This window comes from Onychomys torridus, chromosome 4 (assembly GCF_903995425.1).
Source record: "Onychomys torridus chromosome 4, mOncTor1.1, whole genome shotgun sequence".
Classification (NCBI taxonomy): Eukaryota; Metazoa; Chordata; class Mammalia; order Rodentia; family Cricetidae; genus Onychomys; species Onychomys torridus.
In genome coordinates this window covers 19,084,320-19,109,906 of record NC_050446.1, presented here as the reverse complement: position 1 = coordinate 19,109,906, position 25,587 = coordinate 19,084,320, and the positions used below count along the sequence as shown (strand labels likewise).

At 37.0% G+C, this 25,587-nt stretch overlaps 1 protein-coding gene across 7 annotated transcripts in view; it reads left to right on the top strand.

The window, feature by feature from the left end:
* The window catches only part of Lrp1b (LDL receptor related protein 1B), a 1,919,409-nt gene that overhangs the window by 1,073,847 nt on the left and 819,975 nt on the right, over window positions 1-25,587 (top strand). For all 7 annotated transcript variants that reach the window (XM_036183000.1, XM_036183003.1, XM_036182999.1 and 4 more), the window contains exons 10-11: window positions 2,755-2,898; window positions 7,681-7,917. In XM_036183000.1, the coding sequence (XP_036038893.1) occupies window positions 2,755-2,898; window positions 7,681-7,917 (381 nt within the window). The remainder of the gene's footprint in view (window positions 1-2,754; window positions 2,899-7,680; window positions 7,918-25,587) is intronic.

Below are 25,587 nucleotides of genomic sequence, written 5' to 3'. Positions count from 1 at the left end.
CCAATTGCTTTATTTTAAAAAGTCCATTAAAAAATTAAAGCTAACTGTAGTAATTTAAAATGTTTTTAAAACACAACATAATTATTTTCATAGGAGGTTAATAATGCTATTCAGCAGCCCAATTTAAGCCCAGTAATATAATCTTGTTTAATGCAGAATATCACCACCCTAGATTTCCGTCATTTTCTATATTTATATTTCAAATTAATGCTAATGTAGAATTATTAAATATCAATGTATAACCATCTGAGGCAGTGCACCGTCACAAACAGGTTTGTAATAAATTCAATTTTGAACTTTTCAGAGAAGTTTATTAGAACTTGATGTTAGGTTTTCTGTATTTGCTAATTATTCATGTACAGTTACTATGCACCAAAATTTATTCTATATACTGGAAATATATTAATAAACTAAAACTAAAGTATTTTTGCCTTTATGGAACTTACATCCTATTGGAGACAATACAATACAAAATGAGTAAGTTTAATTATTAATTTTATTATAAACAACTGCTACATAAGAGAAAAGCAGATATAGAAGATCTAGAGCATCAGGGATGCAGAGCTTGCAATGTTTTGTAAAACAGACAAAAGAGATCTCACTAGAAAGATGACGCTAAATACAGACTTCAAGAAACTGAATATGAGAAGCATGGTGATCTCTGGAGGGAGAAGTTTGCAGAGAGAGGTCTGTAAGCTCCAAACCCGAGGAAAGAACATGCCTAGACTGCTCTGGAGCATCCAGGATGCTTATATGTCTTCAGCAAAATGACTAAGGGCAGGAGGGGGCAAATAGAGCTAGAGAAATCATAAAGTATGTAGTCAGTAGGAGCTTGTAGTTTATAATAAAACTCTTTATCTTTCCTCGAAGTAGGAATCATAGGAAATCATTCAATGGAGTGTCATCCTCTGTATAGCCTTTATGAACAATACATAGACTATGGAACTGACAACAGGCTGTCGGGAGTGGGAGGCAGATGAAAATTGGGATTTTGTTTTGTTTTGTTTTTAATTTTTTTTCGAGACAGGGTTTCTCTGTTTAACCACTCTGGCTGTCCTGGAAGATATGTTGTAGAACAAGCTGGCCTCAATCTCACAGGGTTCTGCCTGCCTCGGCCTCCCTAGTGCTGGATAAATTCAGGATCTTTATGAACATATCCTGAATGGATATAAGAGATAAGGAGTCAAATGGATGGCAATTGTTTTGTTAAAATAGTTGAAACAGAATAAATTAGAAAAATGAAATACAAAACAATTTAGAAGTAAAGGCTGTGTTTAGTTGTATGGGTTATTTCAGATGTCTAATATAAACTTAAATGTAGGTATTAAGAGATACATGCATATACAAGACTATATATTCACATTTGGTGGGGAAGACCAGGATGGATATAGGTGTTGGAGTGATTTACATGGAGGTAATATTTAACATCATTGCAATAGCTGTAAACACCAGGGAAGTTAGTTTATGTGAAAAGTTTCAAATCATGACATTCAAGCATATCACCAGTAAGTCAAGAATAGAGAAGCCAAATGATTACACCAAGAAGCAGTTCAGAAAATCCTAGTTACCTTTGTATGTGACTGTGTGAAGGTTATTGACATCTGACAGTGACATTTTGATGGTGATATGTGATTGAAGTCAGTTTGAAGGAGACAGAGGAATGGAGATGGAGAAAATGAGCAATGACCATTGATAATCATGTGCCTTATGTGAATCAGTGCAATGAGAAGCTGTTTCTCTTCCAAGACACATAAATACTGGAACGTTTGCATGCTGATAGCTAATGAAGGCCAGAAAGGTGGTAATGAAGAGGAAAGAGAGAAATGATTACAACAGGATGGTTTATCACCCAAGGTGCTCCGGAAGCCTTAAGATGTGGCTCAGCAGTGAAAGGATTCACTAAAAGAGCATTCCTCTCATTTGTCTCTCTTAGAGAAACGATGGATACAGAAAGGAGAACGTATTCTTTTCCAAGTCGACTACCTTGACTATAAATTAGTTGTGATATTCACCTCACTTTTAACTAAGAGTTGATCAAAAGTATAATTCTAAGAATAGGCAGACTTTTATGGGCACAGTGACGGTATTCTTTATTTTTGACCATGATCTTTCTTATTCACATGGTCCTATTTCCATTTTGTTCTTCTCTAATTCTAAACAGTCACAAAACAAACTTCCAGGCCATAATTTTCCCCTGTAAATTCTGCCTCCCATTTTCTACAACTACAGTCGAACACCGACTTTATTTACTTGCAGGGTTCTCACAATAACAATGGGCTCAAATATTAAAAACATTTGTTGTGACTTAGCATTTTTCACGAGTTCAGATATTACCCAAACTCTGTCTTTCCCAGTGTGGCTGCCCAGATGGTAACAGAGGAAAAAAAAAAAACCTCTGCTCAACTCCCTACACTGGTATTATTTTTCTGCCATCTTTTAAGTTTTCTTTCTTTCTTTTAAAATGTCATTTAAATAAGTACACAAAGCTTGTTCCCAAAACAACAAAACATATTAATTTTACTTGCATATATGTATATATATATGAGCACATTTAATTAATATCTCTTCAGTTTTTTGAAAAACTTATCTCAAGAAGATTTTATCCATCCCCTTCCTCTTCTATAGGGTTTAATGCCCTCCCCCATGTTATTATAGTACTCAACAGTGGGTTATATAACATTCTGCTAAAATTCCATATCATTACATTGCAAGGATTACACATAATTGCCTTGTCTTGTTTTCTCTCTGTTGTAGTCAGAAGCCATGCCTGTGAAGTGGATGCATATGGACTGCCAGGGGGGTGTTCACACATCTGTCTCTTAAGCAGCAGTTATAAGACACGGACCTGTCGCTGCAGGACTGGCTTCAACTTGGGGAGTGATGGCAGGTCATGCAAAAGTATGTTGTTAAACATTTTGCCAGCAGGGACCATTTCAGGATTTTTTTTTTTTTTTGTGGTTGTTGTTGTTGATGATGATTATTTTTTAAGTAGCAGCATAAACATCAATAAGAACAGAGAATTACAGTGAAATTAACCTGCAAGTACATACTAGACATTTTCCCTTCTCAAAGATCAGGATTTACTCTTCTTTTAGGCAGTAAGAATGAGAAACACATTGGGTTAAAGATCTACCAAACTTGCTCACCTTAGGGAGCCATCAGGAAAGATTTTACAGAAAATGCTATTTTAGTTTTCAATTTTCAGAATGAGGTTCATGATATCAAGGAGCTATACACATGGTTGACTATATATTCCTCTTATCTAAACCAAAATGATCCCCAATAGGTGTCTTGTTTGACTGACAGATGTACACATACCAGTGTAGTATCGTGTGATACAGCAATGCAGTACCAATGCACAGCTTTCCGCAGTAGCAGTGGGACTAAAGTTTACTTCATTATTTCATGTTTCATTAGTAGTGTCATTCGAGTATCAATCATTTCAACAATTTATCAAAAAGTCTCCCAAAATTATAAGTTGTAAGAAATGTTTTTATTTAACTTTTGAGATTTGGCACAATAATTTAATGATTATTTTTGAACCAGAAAAGAAATAAACAAATAAAATAAAATAAATAAATAAAATGTTTAATCTGTGTTTCTGGTTTTGAGTTAAATGCTGGGAACATAAAAAAAAAAAAAAAAATCCAATCTCTGGTTCCTGATCCTATCTGGATAATCAAGGTCCTATATTTGAGGCCTACAGATCAGAGAAGTTGAATGTGTCTGCACAATTGTTTAGCATAACTAAATGGACTGTTGCCCTTGAGGACTGATAGTATCTTGTGAAAAGGTATAATCACATGCATATAATGTACATAAATATGTTTGTGGGAAAACCTGAGCTCAAAGTTGCATTTGAGAGAACTTTAATGGACTGTGCCCTTTAGGTGCATAAATTACCACAAACCAAAATTCTGGCCATACTGAATAAAAATAGATTCAACACAAATTGATTTTTGATCTTTGAACTTTATAAGCTCCCTCTAGCAGAAAGGTAGACACCTGGCACTCTCAAAGGCCAGGACAACAGCAATCTACAGCCTGAAAGGTTAATGTAAAAAACAGAAAGTATTAACTGAGGTCAGGAGGTTAGGAAGCTAGAAATGAGGTTGCTAGCTCCAGAATGACATCCTGTGCACCATCCTCCCAATTCATGTGGAGGTGCCCTCTTTCTTTGCTTTGTTATTCCCAAGGGTAAATGTTTCCCAGTAGTGAAAACATTTAAGTTTTCTATTAGATGTTTGTCCACAGAAACTATAAAGAAACCTATTCCCTCACTTTTAACAGTAGAGTGGAATTAGGAACTTAAAACCAGAACCCAAGCTTTGTCAATGTCGGTAATTAAATTTCAAATCTGATTGCATATAGAACACAACACACACACACACACACACACACACACACACACACACACACACACACACACACACGCAGAGAAGAAATTGTAATGCCCAAAGTAAGATAGAATATAAATACCATTCTTACAATTTTAAATGTCACAAACAAACATACGCTAGCAATCAAAGTCCAAATTTATGCATTAAAAACTTCAAATTCTTTAAAAATATAAATTAAATATGCTATGATAGATACCTTACTCTTTCTTTACTACAATAGAGTATTATACTGTAATTAAAAAGAATGTTTTTGAATATATTTCAAATTACCTGACCAAATATCATTAAATTTAATGGTTATAATTTTTGAAAAATAAACAAATATATTCACAAAATTTTTGCCCCCCAAATTTTATAATCTCAAAAAATGAAGCTCCAAAATGAAACAATACTAATTTTACAACGCATAAAATATTATTTCTACATAAAATACTTCTGAAATCAGATAGACATCAAGAGATTATAAAAGCACAGATAAGTCATTAACATACTTTATCTTATAATTACTTCTAAGGAAAGGTGTGAAATAATAGAGGAAAAGAAAATCTCATCTCAATGTTAGGATAAAATCATAAAATTAATATGTAAATGGCTCAGTAACCTTTTACTATGTAATGGGAACAATCAATATAAGGCTTAAGATAGTGAACCAACACAGAAAATAATTTGATGCTAAGATTACATGGCAAAAATTGTAACTTGGAATGTTCCTTTTAAATAATTAAATATACATTCAGGCTTTTAGTGAACTTAGGAGCTAGAAACAGAGGCTAACAATGGCCTACTACATTGTATATTTAAGTAAAATGCTGCTATGAATTCATCATTTTGTGCAATGAATATGTGCCAACAAAAATTAAATATGTTACAACATATTTACATAAGTTAAATTTGAAGAAGAATACTACACAGCAGAATGTGCTATATGAGTAAATCCATGGGTGGCTATTTATTATAATGAGAATAAAATTAATTTACAAATTTGAAAATGCAGTTCAACTAGACAAAATTAAACCCCCTGATAACGGGAAATATATAGTATATTTACAAAAAAGCATTATAAAATTTTATGATGGACACTGCAAGGATGTCTAAGAATTACATTTGTAGAAAAAAAATCAAACAGAAGAGGAGGATGTATAGGACCTCAAACAGCTTGAGCATGCTTTGTTTAATGCCAGAGAGTTAACAGTGCTCATCCCAGTCACATGGTTAGCACAGTACCTATTCAAGACTATTCAATGACAGATTTCAAGAGAAAGCAGATCCGTGTGTCAAACTGGAGTTTCTGTAGCCCAAAATAGAGAAGTGGCAAGGGAATTTCTTTGTTCAGAAGCAGAATGTGTGCTTTGCTGCTTTCCTTAGACAATTGACTTTTGAATTTCAGGGTCCATTGTATCTTTTTGCAAATGCTGAGCGTCTGGGGTAGAATAAGCAGCTTTGCTTCCTGGAACTCTAAACTCCATTGAATACCTTGATTTCTTTTGGATGTATGAGTATGTGTGTGTGTGTGTGTGTGTGTGTGTGTGTGTGTGTGTGTGTGTAGATGTAACCGTCTTGTTAAATAAGAAACACAGAGCCAATTGCAGAGTTAAAAGCCAAGAGTTCAGAGCAATAGCTTTGAGCTGAAAACCTTACTCTTCACTGCTTCTGCTGTCTTTTCTCTCTGCAAGAGAGCTACTTCTGTGTGTTTTTTCTTTTTTATAGACTTTCTGTTCTGCTTTCTCATTGGTTGTAAACCCAGCCACATGACCTCCTCATCACTGCCTGTCTGTACAGACCTCCAGGTCTTCTATGGTTGGTATTGAGATTAAAGGTGTGTGTCGCCATGCTGGTTGTATCCTTGAACACACAGAGATCCGCCTAGCTCTGCCTCCCAAGTGCTGGGATTAAAGGTGTGCACCACCACCGCCCAGCTTCTGCTATGGCTTGCTCTGACCCCAAGGCAACTTTATTAACATACAAATAAAATCACATTTCAATACAAATAAAATATCACTGTGTGTGTGTGTGTGTGTGTGTGTGTGTGTGTGTGTGTGTGTACTGTGACATACACACTATGTCAGGGGGATTAAGTCAAGAAGTAAAGAATCATCTGACTGACCTGAACCTGACCTGGAAAGTGGGAACCTACACCTCAAACCCCAAGAAGAAGATTTACCAGCAGCAGACTCTGAAGTTTATGGAGTAGATGTTGAATGCATCTGTCAGGTGGTATTTATCTTATTCCTCTGTATTGAAGCATCGCCTCCTTGACTTAGATGCTGATGACACTTATTCAGCCCAGAGAGTTCAAAAATTTAGAGAGATTTGCAAGGCTCCTTCCCCCTTTTATAACAGCAGTAAACATGTGTGGGAGTTGACTGCATTGCTAGTCAAGCAGGGAGCTCTGGGCCTGCAGCCTTTGAGAGATGTGCAAGAAAATCTGGGTGGGTGTGTGTGCTAAAATGCTTCATTGTGAGTGATGCGGTTGTGTTTAAATTACCCATGCTTCTTTTAAAGAAAAAAAAAAAGCCAAAGAAAGACAGCACAAAAGGAAAGAAGAAGAAAAGAAGGGCCACCCTGATTTTGCATTTTAGTAGCTGTGGAGACTTTTTGTTTGTTTGGAGATTTGTGCTATTTGTTTGCTTCTGTTGAGCCCTGTGTTATACATCAGATTTCTTGGCAGACAACATTGCCTCTGACATTACAATTAAGCTGTGAAGTAAACTGATGCAATCAGCTAGCACTGATTCATTTCTTATACATATTTGTCACCTATTTGGACAGCAGAACACAATAACGTTCATGTTCATCTCCCTGATATCCTGTGAATCTTTTGTTAGAAGTCATAGTCTATATATGGCAGCTCTGGTCTGCAGTGTTTTAATTGGCCTGAAGTTTCAGCACTGTCAAATGTAATGAGTGCAATAGATAGTATCTTCACAAAGCGTTAGCTTGATTGTAATGAATTATACAATTAAATGTACCGGATATTTTAATAAATTTCCATTTCACAAGTTACAAGTTATTCAATGATCTGTCATGTTTTTGCTATACAGACAGAAGAATAATTAACTAAATATAACCCATTCAGTGAAGTAATTTCTGGTTTAATTAAAGTAATGCAATTAGCTGGCCTTCTTGCATCAAGATCCGTTTGGCATATTTTGGAGTTTAATTTCTAGTATTGAATTTTAAAAAAAGTCTAATTGTGCCAGTTAATTAAACAGTGGCATTCTGCAGTGTAAAGAAGATTAGGCAGCATGCGTTGTTTATGTTTGTAATCTTTCTTCTGCAGGGCCAAAGAATGAATTGTTCCTCTTTTATGGGAAAGGACGCCCAGGAATTGTTAGAGGAATGGACCTGAATACCAAGATAGCTGATGAATGCATGATCCCCATAGAAAATCTGGTAAACCCTCGAGCTTTAGATTTTCATGCAGAAGCTAATTATATCTACTTTGCTGACACCACCAGTTTCCTAATTGGCCGGCAGAAGATAGATGGAACAGAGCGAGAAACTATCCTGAAAGATGGTAAGTGACATTGTGACATTACTATCAAAGTGCTCGGAGATAAAGGCCTTTAAAAGGCTACATCTAGTGTGCTTCATAGTGTTAAGCAGATTCCATATTCTTCTTATTCCTTTAAAAATATTTTATAATTTTATCATCTTAATGATGTTAATTTCCACAGTTTTTCCCATTCCTGTATGCTAATACTTCATGGAAAAACTGAACTTGAATTATCCACTACATTTTAAATACTAGAGTAAGTAAATGGTGGTATTATAAACTTTTTGGCAAAATGTAGAACTACAGTGATGCCTTTTTATACTTCATTGTACAATGTAAGATTTAACACCATGTCAAAGAATTCTGTAGTATTCGGTCCTCATTAGAAAACTGCTTATCTCAATAAAAATGCCAGGGTCCCTATTGCCATCAAATTCTTGCACATTGTTTCCTTTTCTATCAATTAAAATGGAATTGTGTAGTCTTGCTCTTAAAATAGCAAATGTCCTTACAGGAAGTTAAAGATATACTTTAATTCATTTGTTGTAATAAATGTAATATTTTATAAACCTCATGTGCATGTACTCTACTTGAACCAGTATGAAATAGTCTTAGGAACAGTCAATGAAATGATAAAATAGCATTAGTAAAAATAGAAAAATATTATAATACTAAACCAAGAGATGATTAACTTTCTATCATAATTCTGGGTGATTTTTTTTTTTTTTTTGGTTTTTCGAGACAGAGTTTCTCTGTGTAGCTTTGCGCCTTTTCTGCAACTCGCTTTGTAGACCAGGCTGGCCTCGAACACACAGAAATTCACCTGGCTAAAGGCGTGCGCCACCACCGCCCAGCCCTACTTGTTTCTTTAATAGTTTAGAAATCTCTGAATCATGAATTGCTAACTGAATACATATGAAATACAGTTTGCTAGCTGATTATATAAGTTAACAGTTCAAAAGAATTTTAGGAAATGGCTACCTTAATGGACAACATAAGCACATGGAAAATTTAAAGAATTGCAGTATTTGATTAATGAAATACAAACCAACCCAAAGAAACAAGTATTTCCAGGGGATTGCATAGACAATGGGCATTTACATGAAGGGGTAGACACCTTTACATGGATATGTACAGAGACTCCTTATGCACCATGTCAAAGAAATTATCTACTCACTCTACGTACCACCCACAGATCCCACCTCCTCCCTCCTCCCATCTCCCAGACCTCCCTCCCAAGCCACCTCACATCCCCACATCCCCCAAATCAAGGTCTCCCATGGGGAGTCAGCAGAGCCCAGCACACTGAGCCTAAGCAGGTCCAAGCCCCTTCCCACTGTACCAAGGCTGCTCAAGGTGTCACACCACAGGCACCGGATTCCAGAAGCCTACCCATGCACCAGGGATGGATCCCGATCCCCCTTCCTGAGTACACCCCAAAGAGTTTGAGCCAAACAACTGTCTTCCGTATCCAGAGGGCCTAGTCCAGTCTGTGGCAGCTTCACAGCCACTAGTCTACAGTTTATGGGCCTCCAATAGTGTGGCCGGTCATCTCTGCACTTCTTCCTGTCATGATCTTCCCTGCCTGCATTATGTCTTCTCTCTCTCATCGATTGGATTCCTGGAGCTCATCCTGGCACCTGACCTTGGATCTCTGCATCTGCCTCCATCATTCACTCGACAAAGGCTCTATGATGGTAGTTAGTGTATTTGATAGACTCCTCACCAGAGTAGACCAGTCCAGGCACCCTCTGGACCACTGCCAGCAGTCCATGGTGGTGTCATCCTTGTGGGTTCCTGAGAGCCTCCCCAGCACCTTCCTATTCCCATGATGTCCTCATCTATCATGGTATCTTCTAATGTCCTCATCTATCATGGTATCCACCTCCCTGCACTCCCACTCTGTCCCTGTTCCAGCTTGACCCTCCCAATTCCCTATGTTCTCTTCTGTGGAGAACATCTTAAAGGGGAGATGTTAAAGGCAGAGAGGAAACATTCATACAACCAGGAAAGTATGGAAAAATACTATCCAGAAATAGGATAGATACTCTCAATTAATCATTATTTTGGGAGTTCAATTTGCAGATAATAGTGACAGAAGATTTCTACAAAGTAGGAATTTACATGATGAAAACCTTGAATGGAAATAAAGGGGTTTGCACACAAAAAATGATAAAATGAGAAATATTTCTGATACAAGAAAAAATGTGAGAAAAATCATATTTTAGGAAGATCCATCCAGAGGTAGGATGCACAAGGAGCCAGAGAAAGAAGACTCAAGGAGTAACTGGAGCTTTCACATGGATCTGTGAAACGGAACAAAAGTTTGGCTCACGGGAAGCTGATTCCCTCGACTTAGCTATATTTCAAATCAAATTATCAATGACAAAAAGTTCACTCTCCAAGAGAGGCAAATGAATTATCGAAATGAAATATGGGGCAGTTTCACATTTCAAAAATAGCTTACTGATTAAGGAAATACGTCACCGTGATTTCATATTCTCAAGAAGGTTCTAGTTAAACTTTGTGCTTTCATTGACTCTGGCAGAAGCTGTCTTTCTACTGGTCTCCGAGGTGGGATACCAAATTTTGGGACAAGAGACTTGCACTTCTTAGCAAGCAGATTGTTTGGAATATTTTGATTTCAAAAAAATCTGTCATGAGGCAAGAAAATAGAATAGAGAGGATCTTGGTTTCCTTTTAAAAAAAAGTGTCAATTTCTAGGCTCTGACTAGAGGTTCCCATTGTTAATCATAATTTAGATGATTTTATCTTATCAGTGGCTCTTCACATAGCAGCAGAGGTGGGCTCCATGGCCACTGGACTATCTGGATTATCTCTTTAGTCCTAACTCAGAGTTGACAGTTGTAAAATGCTGCTTCAACACTATCATAGGTGAGATATACTTAACAGTCACATTCTTCTAAAAGAGAAAGCATAGTTATTTTTTCAGTTGAGTTTTACATCCCCATTATAATATAATATTGACATCAGAAAGCCTAAAGTCATATTGGCAAATCCTATTTTTTCCCTGGGTTTCATAGCCTGGGTAGGTATGATTTTTCAGGACTTGTGCTAGATGCTTCCATCTCCTATTTGCTTTTAATGCTTCTGTGGAGAGTTGTTTGTTATTAGGATCAATTGACCTTCAGATGTGACTTGACCGTTGAAGCTTCTAACACACTTTCCTATTTTATATACTTAGGATTTTAAATGTGATATGACATGGTCATTTTTTCTCTCTGGTCCTTCTTCTACATGCCTCTTGTTTTTGAATGGGTTTTTCTTTCACTAGACTGGAAATTTTTTTCTGCTATGCTTTTTGAAATAGTTTACATACTTTTGTATGAAATTCGGCTTCTCTTGCTTCTCTTATACCCATAGTTTATATATTTGGTTTTTTGGGGACGTTCTCTACATCCTGCTTATCCCCATTTGTATACCTTACACACACACACACACACACACACACACACACACACACATTGTCCTTGAGACAATGTAACAATTACTGTACATTATCTGGATGCCCTGCTATTCTGTCTTCCTCATGATCCATTCTGTTGGTGACACTTTCCACTGAACTATTGGTTGTTCTTAATGAAGTTTTCATTCTCAGAATAATTTCTTCAATATTTGGTTTGTGCTTTCTCCAATATTTCTTGTTCTTTACTTAATTTTTGTTTTGTACCTAGAGTTGACATCCTGATTTCATTCAGCTATTTGTTTTCTTTAGGAATCCATTCATTACTTTATTTCTTTGGATGTATTTGTCATTGTTCTCACAGGGGCATGCATTCTAGGATTTGTGGAATGTGTAGAAGATAGATTGCCCCCCTTTTTATCAGCATTACTTATATTCTTCTCATTGGACTTAAAAAATATTTAGGTTATTTTTAATTACCAAGTGAAAGTTTTTGCAATTTTTGAGGTAGTATGTTGCAGTAGAATTGAGGTGACAATTTTCTTTATAAGACTAATGTTCTTGGCACTAGAGTCTATCTTCATCAGTCCACTGTCACAGCAATCACTATCCGGGGGCAGGCCTGCAAAAACAGACCAGTACTTCATTCTACAACAATCACTCTTTAAACATTATGTATTTTAAGGAACAAAGGCACACCAATAGAACTGTGTACTAATTTAGGAGCAACAGAGAGAAGGTATAAGTTGAAAGTAAAAACAAAAAAGGAAAAAAGAAAAACACAAAAAGCATAGTGATTCATAGCATCATGATAGAAAGAAAGAGAAGGAGGAGGACATGACTATGAAGAGCTGTAGGATAGGAAAAGTGAGGAATGAAGGGGGTTTGACCAAAGGGTAGACTGAAGAGAGAGATAATGATGCACTGTCAGATAGCATAGAGCCTGCAAACCAGACCAGATATGGAGGAAAGAAAAAAGGAAAAAAGAAAGAACAATGTACAAAGGTAAGATTGGGAAGCAGGAAAAAGCAAATAGAAGGAAGGAAGGAAGGAAGGAAGGAAGGAAGGAAGGAAGGAAGGAAGGAAGGAGGGAAGAGAGGGAGAGAAGAAAGGAAGGAGGGAGGAAGGGAGGGAGGGAGGGAGGGAGGAAGGAAGGAAGAAGGGAGGGAGGGAGGGAGGGAGGAAGGAAGGAAGGAAGGAAGGAAGGAAGGAAGGAAGGAAGGAAGGAAGGGAGGAAGGAAAACATTACAACAGAGCAAGAACAGAGCTGGGTGGAGCCTTTACTGTTGAACACAGATGGGATGATTTGGAGAGATTGATGGGTAGAGACAGACAAATCGACTGGTAGGATCATTGGCTCTCATATGGACTCTCTCTGGTTCTTTGCTTGGTGCTAGAAGGTTCCTGCAATGGGCAGTCCAGTTTTCTACTCTGAGTTTTCCTCCAGATGATCTGACTACTATTTTAGTCATTTGTAAGTTGAGTTTCTGATCAGGTCACAGCTTTGTGAATTCCTTCTGCACTCAGGTGACAAATGCTAGGCCACCCAAATGCAGTGCTTGTCAACAGGGCTCCAAGTCCAAAGACCTCTAGAGGTTTCTATAAAGAAATCTGTTATCACCAGACTGTGCTACACAACTGCAATTTCAACACTTGGGAGGTTGAGACAGGAGGGTAGCAAGTTTAATTCCAGTCAAGGCTATATACTTAGAATTTGTATTAAAAATAAAAATTAGAAGAAGAAAGACATTCATTGTCATGATTATTAAATTTCTTGTATGAGAAAAAGAATATTAAAATATTTGGCCATCACCAACATGCCTGCATATGAGCATATGTATGTGTTTGTTTTTGTGCATGAAAGACCTTGAAGTTGGCATGAGACACTCCAAGACCTAGTTCTCAGCACAGGGGAGATTTATTTGTCCCAGAGGAAAAAAGGGCAGGGGATCAAAGACAGAGACAGGAGACAGAAGACAAGGAAGAAGGGGAAGGGAACAAGGGAGAGGGGGCAGGGGTATTTGTCCCTAGGGACAAAGGACTGCCTCTGGATAGAGAGGAGACAGACATGGACATTAGGCAGTTCATGTTAGGATGAGTTGGTTAACTTTGAACGTGTGTGTGTGTGTGTGTGTATGTGTGTGTGTGTTTGTGTGTGTGTATTTCCAGACCCTTTAAAGTTTTTTGAGACAGTGATTTGTTTGGTTAACTGGGCTATCCTTGAACTTGCTCTGTAGCACAGGCAGATCTTTAACATGTCATCCTCTGCCTTAGCGTTCTGAGTCACTATGACATAGTCTTTTAGTACTAGACTCAGACATTCATAAAAAATTGAGTAATACAATTTTCATAATTTTATAAAGTAGCAACTTTCAGTATAAACTAAAATGAGAGAAATGTATGCAAATGATTGCTTAATTGTTTCTAGCATCATATGTTTCCTATTTAATATTTGGAACTATCATGAACATGAAGTTAATAACCATACTATTGTTTAGTTTAGTTCAGTTAAAATAATAGTCTCATAAATCACTCACAAAAGCTCACACCATGGGAGTGGCTAATATCCATATTAAAGCAGAGCAGTGAACATGAAGATAGCCATTAGAAAAGAATTCTGGGGAATGCTGTTAGTCATGGCTATATATCTGCTAAACACCTTGATTCTTGACCTAAATAAAAAAAAAAATTATTTTCATTTCCAAACATAACCACTAAATCAATCAGCTTTCCTGCCCAGTGCAAAATTTAGTTAAGTTCCACTCTTTTTTTTTTTTTTTAAACTCACAACCATAGTAAAACCAACCAACCAAACAACAAAACAAAAGAGCTTTACCAGTCATTTTAAGTTGAAGTGCAACCTCAATGTGGTAACTAGAATGTGTGGCTCATGATACATACATGTATGAAAATCCAAGCCTAGTTCATTAGCTAGGCTACTCTGTGCCCCACTTGTGGGGTTTTCTGAAGAGGAGGCATTGCTAGCAGGCTTCACTCCTCTCCTAGTATGCTCATTCTCTTTTACCTCCCCCTTGACACTCAGGACTGCTAACCTGATGTCTGCTTTCTGTACCTCCTCCCTTCTCCACACTGGTGGGCTGAGGTAAGGAAATGGGAATAACTTTTATGAACTAGCCAATTGTAAGCACACCCCTTTAATAGTCTGAGGTAGCTTTAAAATTAATTATATCTTTTTTTTTTTTTGCCAAATGTCATGGGGTAAGCTTGTATTCCCAGCTGTGGCAGAACTGACTGAGACTAGAATTCCAGGGCTAACTTGGGCAATGGAGCAAGAATCTCTATCTTTAAAAAGTAAAGAAATAAGAAAATGTAAAAATAAGATGAACTTGATCCTTTTGAACCATATCTGTCCATTATGTCTGTGCACAAAATTTTTCAGGGGGGTGACAGCTGGATCTCTCTAATTTCACTTCCCTTGGCCAAAGTACATGAAACTCCATGCTTGCGGCTTCTCATCTCTGAACATCCATCGTTTAGTGGTGGTATTTCTTTGGTTTTTTTTTTTTTTTTTTAAGCATTCGGCTAGTATTACCTTGCTACAACTAAGGAGCTTTGGTAGGTGCAGTGGAGTATCCATCTCCTCCTCAGAAACAAAGGGCTTGACCTCCACCCTCCTTGATGGCAGCTCACCTTTCAGCCTTTTTATCCCCTTGCTTGCGAGGGAGATTTCCTGTTTCTTTGCCAACTGCAGATAACTTTATTTCTGTACCCCTCACAAAAGGTTGTTCTTTGTCCTGTCCTGGTGGGTAGAAAGGTCTTCTCACCCTTCCCTGGTGGTTTAGCTGTTTTCTTTTGTATATGAGTTGAGTGAGCCCGAGGGATGGATTGAGTTTCTTGTCTGTGAGACACTCAGGGGTCTATTGAAGGTTTCCTGTTCTGCTTTTAGCCTTTGTCTGTGAACTCAGTTGAAGGAATTCTTTGAGTCAAGTGTTCTCAGGGACTCTATAAACTCGCACATCAAACCACATTTACTTTCAAGAATTTGTTCCTATTTTAGCTTTTAGAAATTTTTTTCTTTCAAGACCTTTACCACCGTGCCCTGCCATAGAACACTTCATGGGTCTTGCTGTTCCTGTCAGAGGCCCGTGGCCCTTCCCATTGTACTGCGGATGTCTGCTTTATTGAAAATCAAGGAGAGCTGTGCTCTTGCAAAGCACTGGTCTTCCTCCTCTTTCATGTGTTTCCCTACTTGCTCTAGCTTTCAGCATCTTGCCTGTGGATGAGCTCTGAATGCTTGCGCTTCAAACCCTCTAATGCAAATGGGAATTTGAAAAACAAAGTTGAGATATTTTTAAACTGTTTTCATCTCTTTCACCTTTCCATTAGAGTAAATTAGAAACCAGCTTCGTTCTTGTTGATGTACAGGAACCCCTAGTGATGCTCTTTAAGGCTCACAGTTTATACAGTAAAGGAATTTTGGTTGATGCAAATAAGTGTACTCTGCTTTCAATTAGCTTATTTTGTATAACTTTATCAGAAAAAGTAAAATTAGAAGTGAGAGTTTTCACTCTATAACAAGAAAAAATTTCTTTTAGCTATTATATTATTAGAAAATAAAATACTGTCTTTTTTGTATTAAACAGATGGTACAGGATAGTATTCATCTCCTGCACTATTTCAAAATAAGGTGTTTACTTACTGTTACAAGGTCTATCCTTTTTACTAGTAAAATGTACATCACAGCAAGAGATTGAGCATGAAGTCCATGTGAAAACAGCATTGTGTTTTAGGAATCTGGATGTAAGGCTGAGTAAACCAATCAACTTTTTGAAGTATCTATCCGTGAAATTACTCAGATCAGCATTGAGAAATCCAAAAGTGAGCTCTGAGCATCCTGAATGTAAAAAGCTATGCCATTCTAGAATGCTGATAACAAAGGCTGACAGTAACAGAAACCACTGCCTGGAATAGCAATGGTGTAATAAACTTGAAAAAAGTTCAAAGAGACACTTCTTGTCCTGGAAATGTATTAATAGTAATAGAAAGAAGAGGAGATGGTATGGGAATGCTTATGGTAATCTTTAAAGCAGTTTAATAATTACCTAAAGCCATTCAGTATACATGCCAGATATTAATTATACCCCCCAGAAGCACTCAGAGATGGAACTGGGATGCTTCCATTTGGGGTAATAAAAATTTCAGAGTATTACTTCATAAATTATTTCTCACCTCAAATCCGAAGAACACAAAAAAGTCAAATTTAAGGGAAATGTTATTTTATAATATTAAGTTGTGGAACATTTTTAAGGCATTATAAATCCAGAACCATTTCATGTCAATTCCAAAATTACACATTTTCATAATAAAATAGATCATGAGCAAGTACAAATATATAGGATTACCTAGACAAAAATATTCAGAGTCTATGTAACAGAAAAAATTATGGCATGGTTTACAACAGATAGTGTTAGAAAAAACTTCACCCAGATTTGCCGAGAATGTTTCTACACAGGAACAAGGAGTACTTGAGTGGCTTATTAGTTATAGAAAGCTGAGTGCATACAAGAATATGACCTTCTCCACATCTGTATGATAAAAAGGGTGATGATTAACTTAAGGAGATATAAGAAAACCCAATATTTTCTTATACCCTGCACCACTGAGAAAGATAAAAGGTGTACATAATGTTCAACCAAATAAACCCAACATTAATTATCTATTTTACATAAATACATGTATTTTAAAAGTCAGCACATGTGTATAAATAAAGAAATTAGAAACACTATAAATGTTTGCTCAGAAGGTGGTTGTACTTTTGATCAAAAGTGTCAGAGGACAACTCTGGCTCCATGTGTGCAAATGAGCACGTCCATATCCCAGAGACACGCTGGGAGTAAACACAGGCAACTGAAATTAGTTTATACTTATTCTACCTACGTAAACACATTAAATATTTCTGAAGGAATATTAAGAATTTCAGAGAAAATCAGTAGTTGTAGAAATGTAAAACATTTTACTCATACCTATTATTTTAAATGTATAGATGATCATATCCATTCAGATCTATTCAAATGGGATTTGAAATAGCACCTTTCACAAAGTAATGAAATGTAGTTGTGAGTAGGTCTAAATACATGGATTTTGTAATGTGCTAGTGAATTCTTTTCATATTAACACCAGTGGATTGCTTCAAACATTGTGGTTTGAAAATGAGAAACCCCAAGATTTTCTTACTTGTAAAGGAAAGACATTTTAGTTTATTCCATATTTTGTTTGCTAAACTATATACACAGAATCTTTTCACAATGGAATATCTTCTGTCTATGTCTGTGTGATAATGCTATTCTAAATAAAGGTATTTTGTTTGTGGCTAATGGTGTGACATTGCCATTAATCTCCAAAATCATCTGTCCATTTTCCAAGATGTCTTAACCAGTTAACAAACAGCTTTACGATATTTTTTCTTTTCCTTTTTAATTTATTCCATTTATGTGTGTGAGTATATTTTTACATGTATGTGAGGGTTCCTACAGAGAAGAGAAGAAGGGCACTGGATCCCTTGGAAATAAAGTTGCAGTTTTTGAGCTTCCTCTTCCCTCAACATGAGTTGAGGAAGAGCTAAATTCTGGCCTAAATGATTGAGCAGGCAGTGCTCTTAACAATGAGTGATCTCTCCAGCCACATGGTTGCTTATAAAAGCTGACACATTCATAATTATTTTTGTCTATATAGCATTTTCAATTGAAACTAACTTGGGGATTATAAAGTTCAAATGCAATGAGGTAGCAAAATATTGTAGCCTATAAGCCACTTACTTTAAAACATTTTGAGTGTAAAATATCAAATTACAATTTTAGGAGACTTTCTATGGGAGAATGCATGTTCATGGGTGTGTGCATTTGTGTGGAAGTTACTGGTCAAGTTCTGATGTTACTCCTCATCTCTACACCTTGTTTTTTTTTTGAGTTAGAATCTCTCACTAGACTTGAACTTCACACATCATGCTTCATTGATTGCTCAGTGATTCCTAAACCCTAGGAATTCACCTGTCTTTGCATCACCAGTACCCTTTATATAAGCATGTATTTCAATACCTGGTCTGCTACATAAGTGTCAGGGATAGAACTCATGTTTCCAGAGCAAGTATTTTACTTTCTGAGAGATCTCCCCAGCTTTGCTCTTTAGTTTGTGTCAACTTAACACTAACTAGAGGAATCTGGGGAAAGAGATCTTCATGTCTTTGGGGCATTTCTTGATTAATGACTGATATGGGAGGATCAAGTCCATTGTACATACTGCCCACCCCTGGTCATGTGGTCCTGAGCTGCATAAGAAAGCAAGCAGAGCAATCCTTGATAACAATCCAGTGAACAGAGTTATATGATGGTCTCCACTTCAATACCTGCTTTAAGCTCCTGTCCTGTTTTCCAATGATGGCGACATAGAAATGTAAGGCAAATAAGACCTTTTCTTTCCAAGTTACTGTTAGTCAGAGTGATTTGTCACAGCAACAGAAAGCAAAACAATGCACCTAGCTCTTGAATTATACATCTAAAAATGGGATGAAATGTTTGAAAGTATCAATCTGATAAAACTAATCCCCTTCAAGTCTGCAATGTGCTTAAGCTTTTATAATTATTATTCCCTCAGGTTGTGTGTGGGGGTGATATTTATATGTCATTGTATTTAGCAGATGCTGTTCAATAATATTCTCGTCTGAGAAAGCTATCCCTACGAGGAATGGCATCCATCATTTCATAATCATTCTTTCCTTCCATTTATTCTGTTTCTATTCTTTTGTAAATTTCTTTTTCATTGCAAATATTTAACAGGGTAATAACTGCTGTCTGATGCTAGGGGTATAGGTATTTTTTAATACTTCTTGTTATCCTAGTTTGTGGGTAAAATTGTGAAGCTGATATGCCCATACTTCAGGAAATTCTGCAATTCAGTAGATGGTATTACAGTGCAGGCATAGTACTAAGGGAGCTTAGAGAACAGAGTACTTTGAGAGAAACTGCAAGATAATTGAATAGTAGATAGCAGATCCTTTTGGTCTTATAGGAAGTGAAAGATTTAGAGAATAGAAAAGTGAATGAATACAAAGAACTTGGCCTAGTAATAAAATGGTGAAATTTGCATATAAGAATAAGTAGGTAGGGGCTAGAGAAACAGATCACCAGTTAAGAGTTTACATGACACTTGCAAAAAACCCACGTTTGGTTCCCCCCACCCAGGTTGAGCAGCCTTCAACCACCTGTAACTCCAGCTCAAAGGGATCCAATAACCAACACTGACCTCTATGACAACTATACTCATGTCCAAATCCACAAAAACACACACACATATATGTATACTTAAAACCAAAACATAAATTAAAATAAAATGAGTAGGGAAATAAGCAAACATTGCTAACAAATATTAAGCCTCATTATTCCCAGGGGTTTTCTATATGCTATTTCATAAATTCATATAAAGATTAAAATTTAAGTCAGATAGAAAGAAAATTGCTTTCTATCTGATACCAAAGACCATGTGTTTTCTTTTTAGTTGTTGTTGTTTTGGTTTGTTTTTGTTTTTGTTTTCTTTTGCAGACATGGTTTCTCTGTGTAGCCCTAACTGTCCTGGAACTCATTCTGTAAACCAGGGTAGCCTTGAACTCACATGTCTGCTGCCTCTGCCTCCAAAGTGCTGGGATTAAAGACATGCACCATCATGACTGGTTGACTAGTGTGTTTTTAAATATAGTTTATCAGTTAGCTAAAAGTAGTATAATATAGGTCCAATATTTGTATCTTAGAGCTTGTGACGGAGGCAAGTGATAAATTATTGTGCAAAGTATTGTATGTCACTAGAAGGTGAGATAGAATCATTCATGAAACAATAAAAGATATTCATTCATTTCTTCATTCATTTAACCAATGTTTTTGAGAATGTATTATATAAATATAAAATTCTTTTTATATATTTATTCACTTATTTGTGTGTGTGTGTGTGTGTGTGTGTGTGTGTGTGTGTGTATGCATGTGTCACAGTAGCCATGTGAAGGTCAAAGGGCAACTTGTTGGTGTTCCCTCCTTCCAATATGTGGCTTATGGAGGTTGAGCCCCTAGCCTCAGGCTTGGCAACAATTGCCTTTATCCACTGAGACCAACCTTGCCAGCCCCAGCGAGTTCTACGCCCTGGGAAAATGCTGGAAGATTAAAACATTAAAAATATACATAGGTTGCATGCATGGCTAAAGTAAAGGGATTGAAATGATTACTAATTATTCTATGCAAAGAATTTTGCTGCTAGACAAGCATTGTATTTCCTGACTGTGTGGCACTATAGTTACAGAACAGGATTGTTCTAGGTTCAGATCAGCAAGTAAATAATACATATGAGCTCAAGCTTTTTTTCTCTCCTCCAAAAAGGATTGATTGAACTCATCAACTCTTTCTTTATTTTTCTCTTCCTTTCCTTTTCTTTCTTTTTTTCATTCTTTTTAAATTTTTTTTTCATTTTACACACCAATCCCAGTTCTTCTTCCCTCTCCTTCTCCCGCCCCCATTACCCCCATCCCACCTCCCATCCACTCCTCAGAGATTGTAAGGACTCCCTTGGGGAGTCAACAAAATCTGGCATACTAAGTTGAGGCAGGACCAAGCCCCTCCCTCCTGTGTCAAGGCTGAGCAAGGTATCCCACCCTAGGGAATGTGTTCCAAAAAGCCATTTCATGCATCCAGAAAAAGTCCTGGTCTCACTGTCAGGGGATCCCCAAACAGATCTAGCCACATAACTGTCACTCACATTCAGAGGACCTAGTTTGGTCCCATGCATGTTCCCCAGCTGACAGGCCAGAGTCCATGAGCTCCCATCAGCTTGTGTCAGCTCTCTCAGAATCTCTTTTTCATTATCTGTCTTCTCTCATCATTCCTATGTGATTGAATGGAATGAAAGTTGTCATCAAAATATGCGTTTAGGAGCTAAAGATGCTTAGCAGTTAATAACACTTATATTGCTCTTAATGTACATAAGTTCTGTTCCCAGCACCTCTCAAGGTGGTTCACAACATAATATAACTCCAGTTCTAGGGTATCCAACACTGTGTATGTGGTACACACACACACACACACACACACACACACACACACACACACAATCACACACAAATCATACTCTCTCTCTCTCTCTCTGTATATATATATATATATATATATATATATATATATATATATATATTATATGTATGTATAATATACATATAATAAAACTAAATACTCATGTTCATAAAACAAAATAAAATTTAAATCTAAGCTGGTTTTTATAGAGTTTGTCAGCTTTAAGACAATAACTTAGAAGCCATCCATCAGTGTAATGTGTCATACTTGGCTAACTTTAGGGTCCCCTAAGTGCAGTAGAGACTTTCTTGTCTTAGGCAGCAATTTCTCAGGAGTGGTGTACAAATGTTCATGGTCACATAATATTTCCAGTGGGTCAGTGAGTTAGGTACTTGCCGTGTATTCATAGAAAGCAAAGGTTGGGCATTTTACTGTAGGCAGAGCTTTAAATAAGCATGAATAAATCAAGCAGAGTTCTCATATAAGCAAGTGTAATAGGAAGGGACTCTGAGAAAGGGAAATGTGCAAAGGCTAAGGGAATTTCTACTGAAATTGGCTATGTCTCTGTGCATATAAAACAGTAGAACTGATGGAGGGCTCACACACTCTGTGCGTGTCACCCTGATGAAACAGGGAGAGGATTATGAACTATTCATATGTTACTTGCTAAATTAAGGGAATTGTGATGCTCTGAAGCTCCCTGTTTGTCTCTGACTTCTGGAGTCATCTGTTGACCCATCTGCTAGATGCCTGCCTTGGCTGATTTTGCATGTGCTGCTGGTCATGGAACTTGGCAGGGTCTGCTAGCCACTAATTAAATGATGCACTTTTGAGTTTCATTCTTCCATGACCAGCTTGTAGTTTATCATGGTCTTTTTCATTTACTGTAGATAGTTTAACTCTTACCACAATTTTCCAGACGTGGCTTATGTTTTTCTTTATTACTTCATGTTTAATTCCTTGTCTAAGGGTAGTCTTGTATAGTCTCCTTTCTATAACAGGTGGACTATAATCCACCCTTGCTGACAGTTTAGTGTGTTACAATTAGCTGCACCAGGAAAAAGACTATACCAAAGACCATGTTGCCTTGTATGTATTTTTCAGGGCTTCTTTTGAGCCAACCAGCCTGTCTACTGACAGTGGCTCCAGGCTCTGCTCTCCCTTTATATGATTGGTTTGGTTGGCTCAGATCCAGATTCAAGCCCTTTTGTTTCTCAACCCAAGTGTTCCCAACCTAATGTTTTAAATTTAAATTTCTCTTGAACCCTAATGTTGACTTTTGCTTCTGTTGGTATTTTTTTCTACAATTTTGTGTTCAAATTTGCATACAAAGTAGAGGAGATAAGTCAGTACAATTTTAAACTTTCTGTATTGATTATTAAGTAAATTGTTAAATCACTTACTTCCCAAGTTGCTATTTGTTTAATGTAGAAGTTTGACCATTCATACCATTCTTTAGCTACTTTCATCATTAAAAAAAAAAAAAAAAAAAAAAATCTCTAGCAAACTACCTCCTAATGTTGTTATCAATTTTGTCCATATCTCACTGCTTCTTTTTTAAAAAACACTATCTGTGGACACACAGTTTTCTGAGTACATGTTTTCTTAGATGTCTGTGAAGACTTTTGAAAGATGAACTGCCAAGTACTTTGCCTTTGCTGTCACATTTGCACATGACTTACATGTGCTCTTTGTCTCCCTTCTCTCTGAATATCTGTGTAGTTCTAAAACAAGCATACTTCTGCTTAATTTAATTTAGTAGGTAGGTAATCACCAGATATGGACATATAAGATAATAAGTTTTCTGTTTGCCATAGCAATTAAAAATGTGGTGAATATGCAGTTTCTGGCTGTTAATCCAAACTTAGAATTTAATGTTAAATATGATTTACTGAACAGTATACTACTACGTCATGTATTTTCTGTCCCACACAATGTATTTTTTTCCTTTTCTCCATTGAAAGATCAGTTAAATATTATCAGTTGCAGCAGTACAATTGTTTTAATATTTATATAGTCAAGCACAAAGCCCCAAACCATATTAGAAAATATAAATGAAAACCTATCTATGAAAGTACATTGCTGTGGTGACTACAGCTAAATATGCCTGTTTCATCTAATAAGAGATAGAATTAGCAATTTGCTATGCATGTGCAAGGCTCCAGAGTATTTTATTTTTATAAATGATAACCTAGGTGTGGAAGTAAAATGAGTATCCAAAAATTCCTCTGTCATTTTGCATTTAAGAAGATGACAGGATTTCAACTTTGTTCCTTCTTGGTAAGAAAGCTAAATTGGCTAATAAAAAGTTGTTCACTGAAATGACATTCTCCTTGTTTGCAACCAGGTCTCTGATGCTATCCAGAAGTTCTAAGTGTATTATCATAAAATGAGATTTGTAAGCATTGCGTCTCTCTAGGGAGTTCTTGAATTAGAAGCTACTTTGCCCTGTGTAATGTGTTCTTTTCAGTGTGTCATCTGACAAGAACAAATGGGAAGAGTGTTCTTTTGCCTAGTTAATAAGAATTATTTTCTGATCACAGACTTGATGAAGATGTTGAGTTCTCTAGAATAATAAACCAACAATTCATAAATAAGAGAAAGGGGGAAAGAGTCATTTTGTGGCCTGGACTCACACTAAGAGCCATGCTGTCATCTGGGCCCAAACTGCTGCCAGGGCCATGTCTGAGTTCCTGGTCCTACTGTAGCTGGGTTCTGTGTTGATGTTTGTGGTCTGTGTTACCCCAGGAGGCTATAGGCACCATGTGTCATGAAATCACAGGGCCATGCTGGACCACCTCGCCATTTGCAGGCAGCCCCATTGTCCTGGACTAATCAGCTCAGCCACATTTCAGCTCCAGTGGCCTGGACTAACCATTCAGGCACTTTTTCAGAACCTTGGGGTGGCTCACCCTAAAATCTACCCTACTATGACCTGCTGGAGCACATGAAGAGACCGGTCCTGTGGAACAACACACACACACACACACACACACACACACACACACACACACACACACAGGCTCTCCACGAATGGGGTGGTTGCTGGATATCGGAGAGGAATTTTCTTGAGTCTCCAGTGATGATGCTGTAACAGACACCCAAGACCTTGCACAAGAGCAATGACTCACTGCAATGAACACTTGCAAGTGAAGCTGATGAGACAAGAGGAATACTGTGTGACACATTGTGGACGCCAATGTCACTAGAGGAATGAAGAGTTGAATAGGCAGGAAAGATGGAGGAGTGAAGAGGTTTTTGGTTTTTTTTTTTTCTTTTTTTTCTTTTTGGAGGGGGATGCTACAAGGATGAAGGGCGGTTATGGGAGGACTGGGAAATGAGTGGAATTGGGGAACATGATGTGAAATTCCTAAAGAATCACTAAAGAAGTTATGTTTTTAAAAAGACTCATTTGATAGAATTGGGCCATGTGATAGTGCAGGCTGGTAACATTTTCATGTGGGGATGAGTTCGCAGTACATTTGCAGTCCATAGCCAGCCCACAAGCATTTAGACTACCCATATTCATATTTTTTACACCTTGATAAATTAATAATAGCTAACTTGCTCTAAGAAGTTGCTCCAGCTCAGGCAGTACAGCTAGAGTTCCATGCAGTAGCTCAACTATGACCTGGGTCCAGGCCCAGTAGCTGTTTGACTGCTGGTTATGACCTCAGTTCAGGAGCAGTAGCTGTTTTACCCAGGGTTATAACTTCAGGGCAGGCACTATTATTGCTTTCTCTCTATAGATAGATCAGTGTGATGATTTATTTACAGTGCAAGTAATGTAATTTCCATCTAGAGAGTTATAGTGACTGCTGTGTGAGGAAATACAAAAGTTACAAGTCAGGTAGCAACAGTAAAATTTTAAAAACTAGTAGATTATCCATCTTGATTGTTTATACTGAGATTGATTTCAAATAAAATATGATTCTGAAATTCACTCATACAACATGGTAAGTAGAAAAGAGCAAACAGCTATTCTCCACTATGATAGATTAGGAAACTGCTCAGGTAGATTAAGCATCAATAAAGTCTAGACAAAATTAAACACTTTCCTAAGCATAGCCACAATGAACCCAGAAAGTTATTCTGGTGTTCTGAAGCTTCCTGGATAGTAAACTATGAGCACATGAGCTTGCTTGGAAGTGTTGACTTTCTTTTTCATAAATTAGATTTGATTCAGATGAATTTTATGTTTCT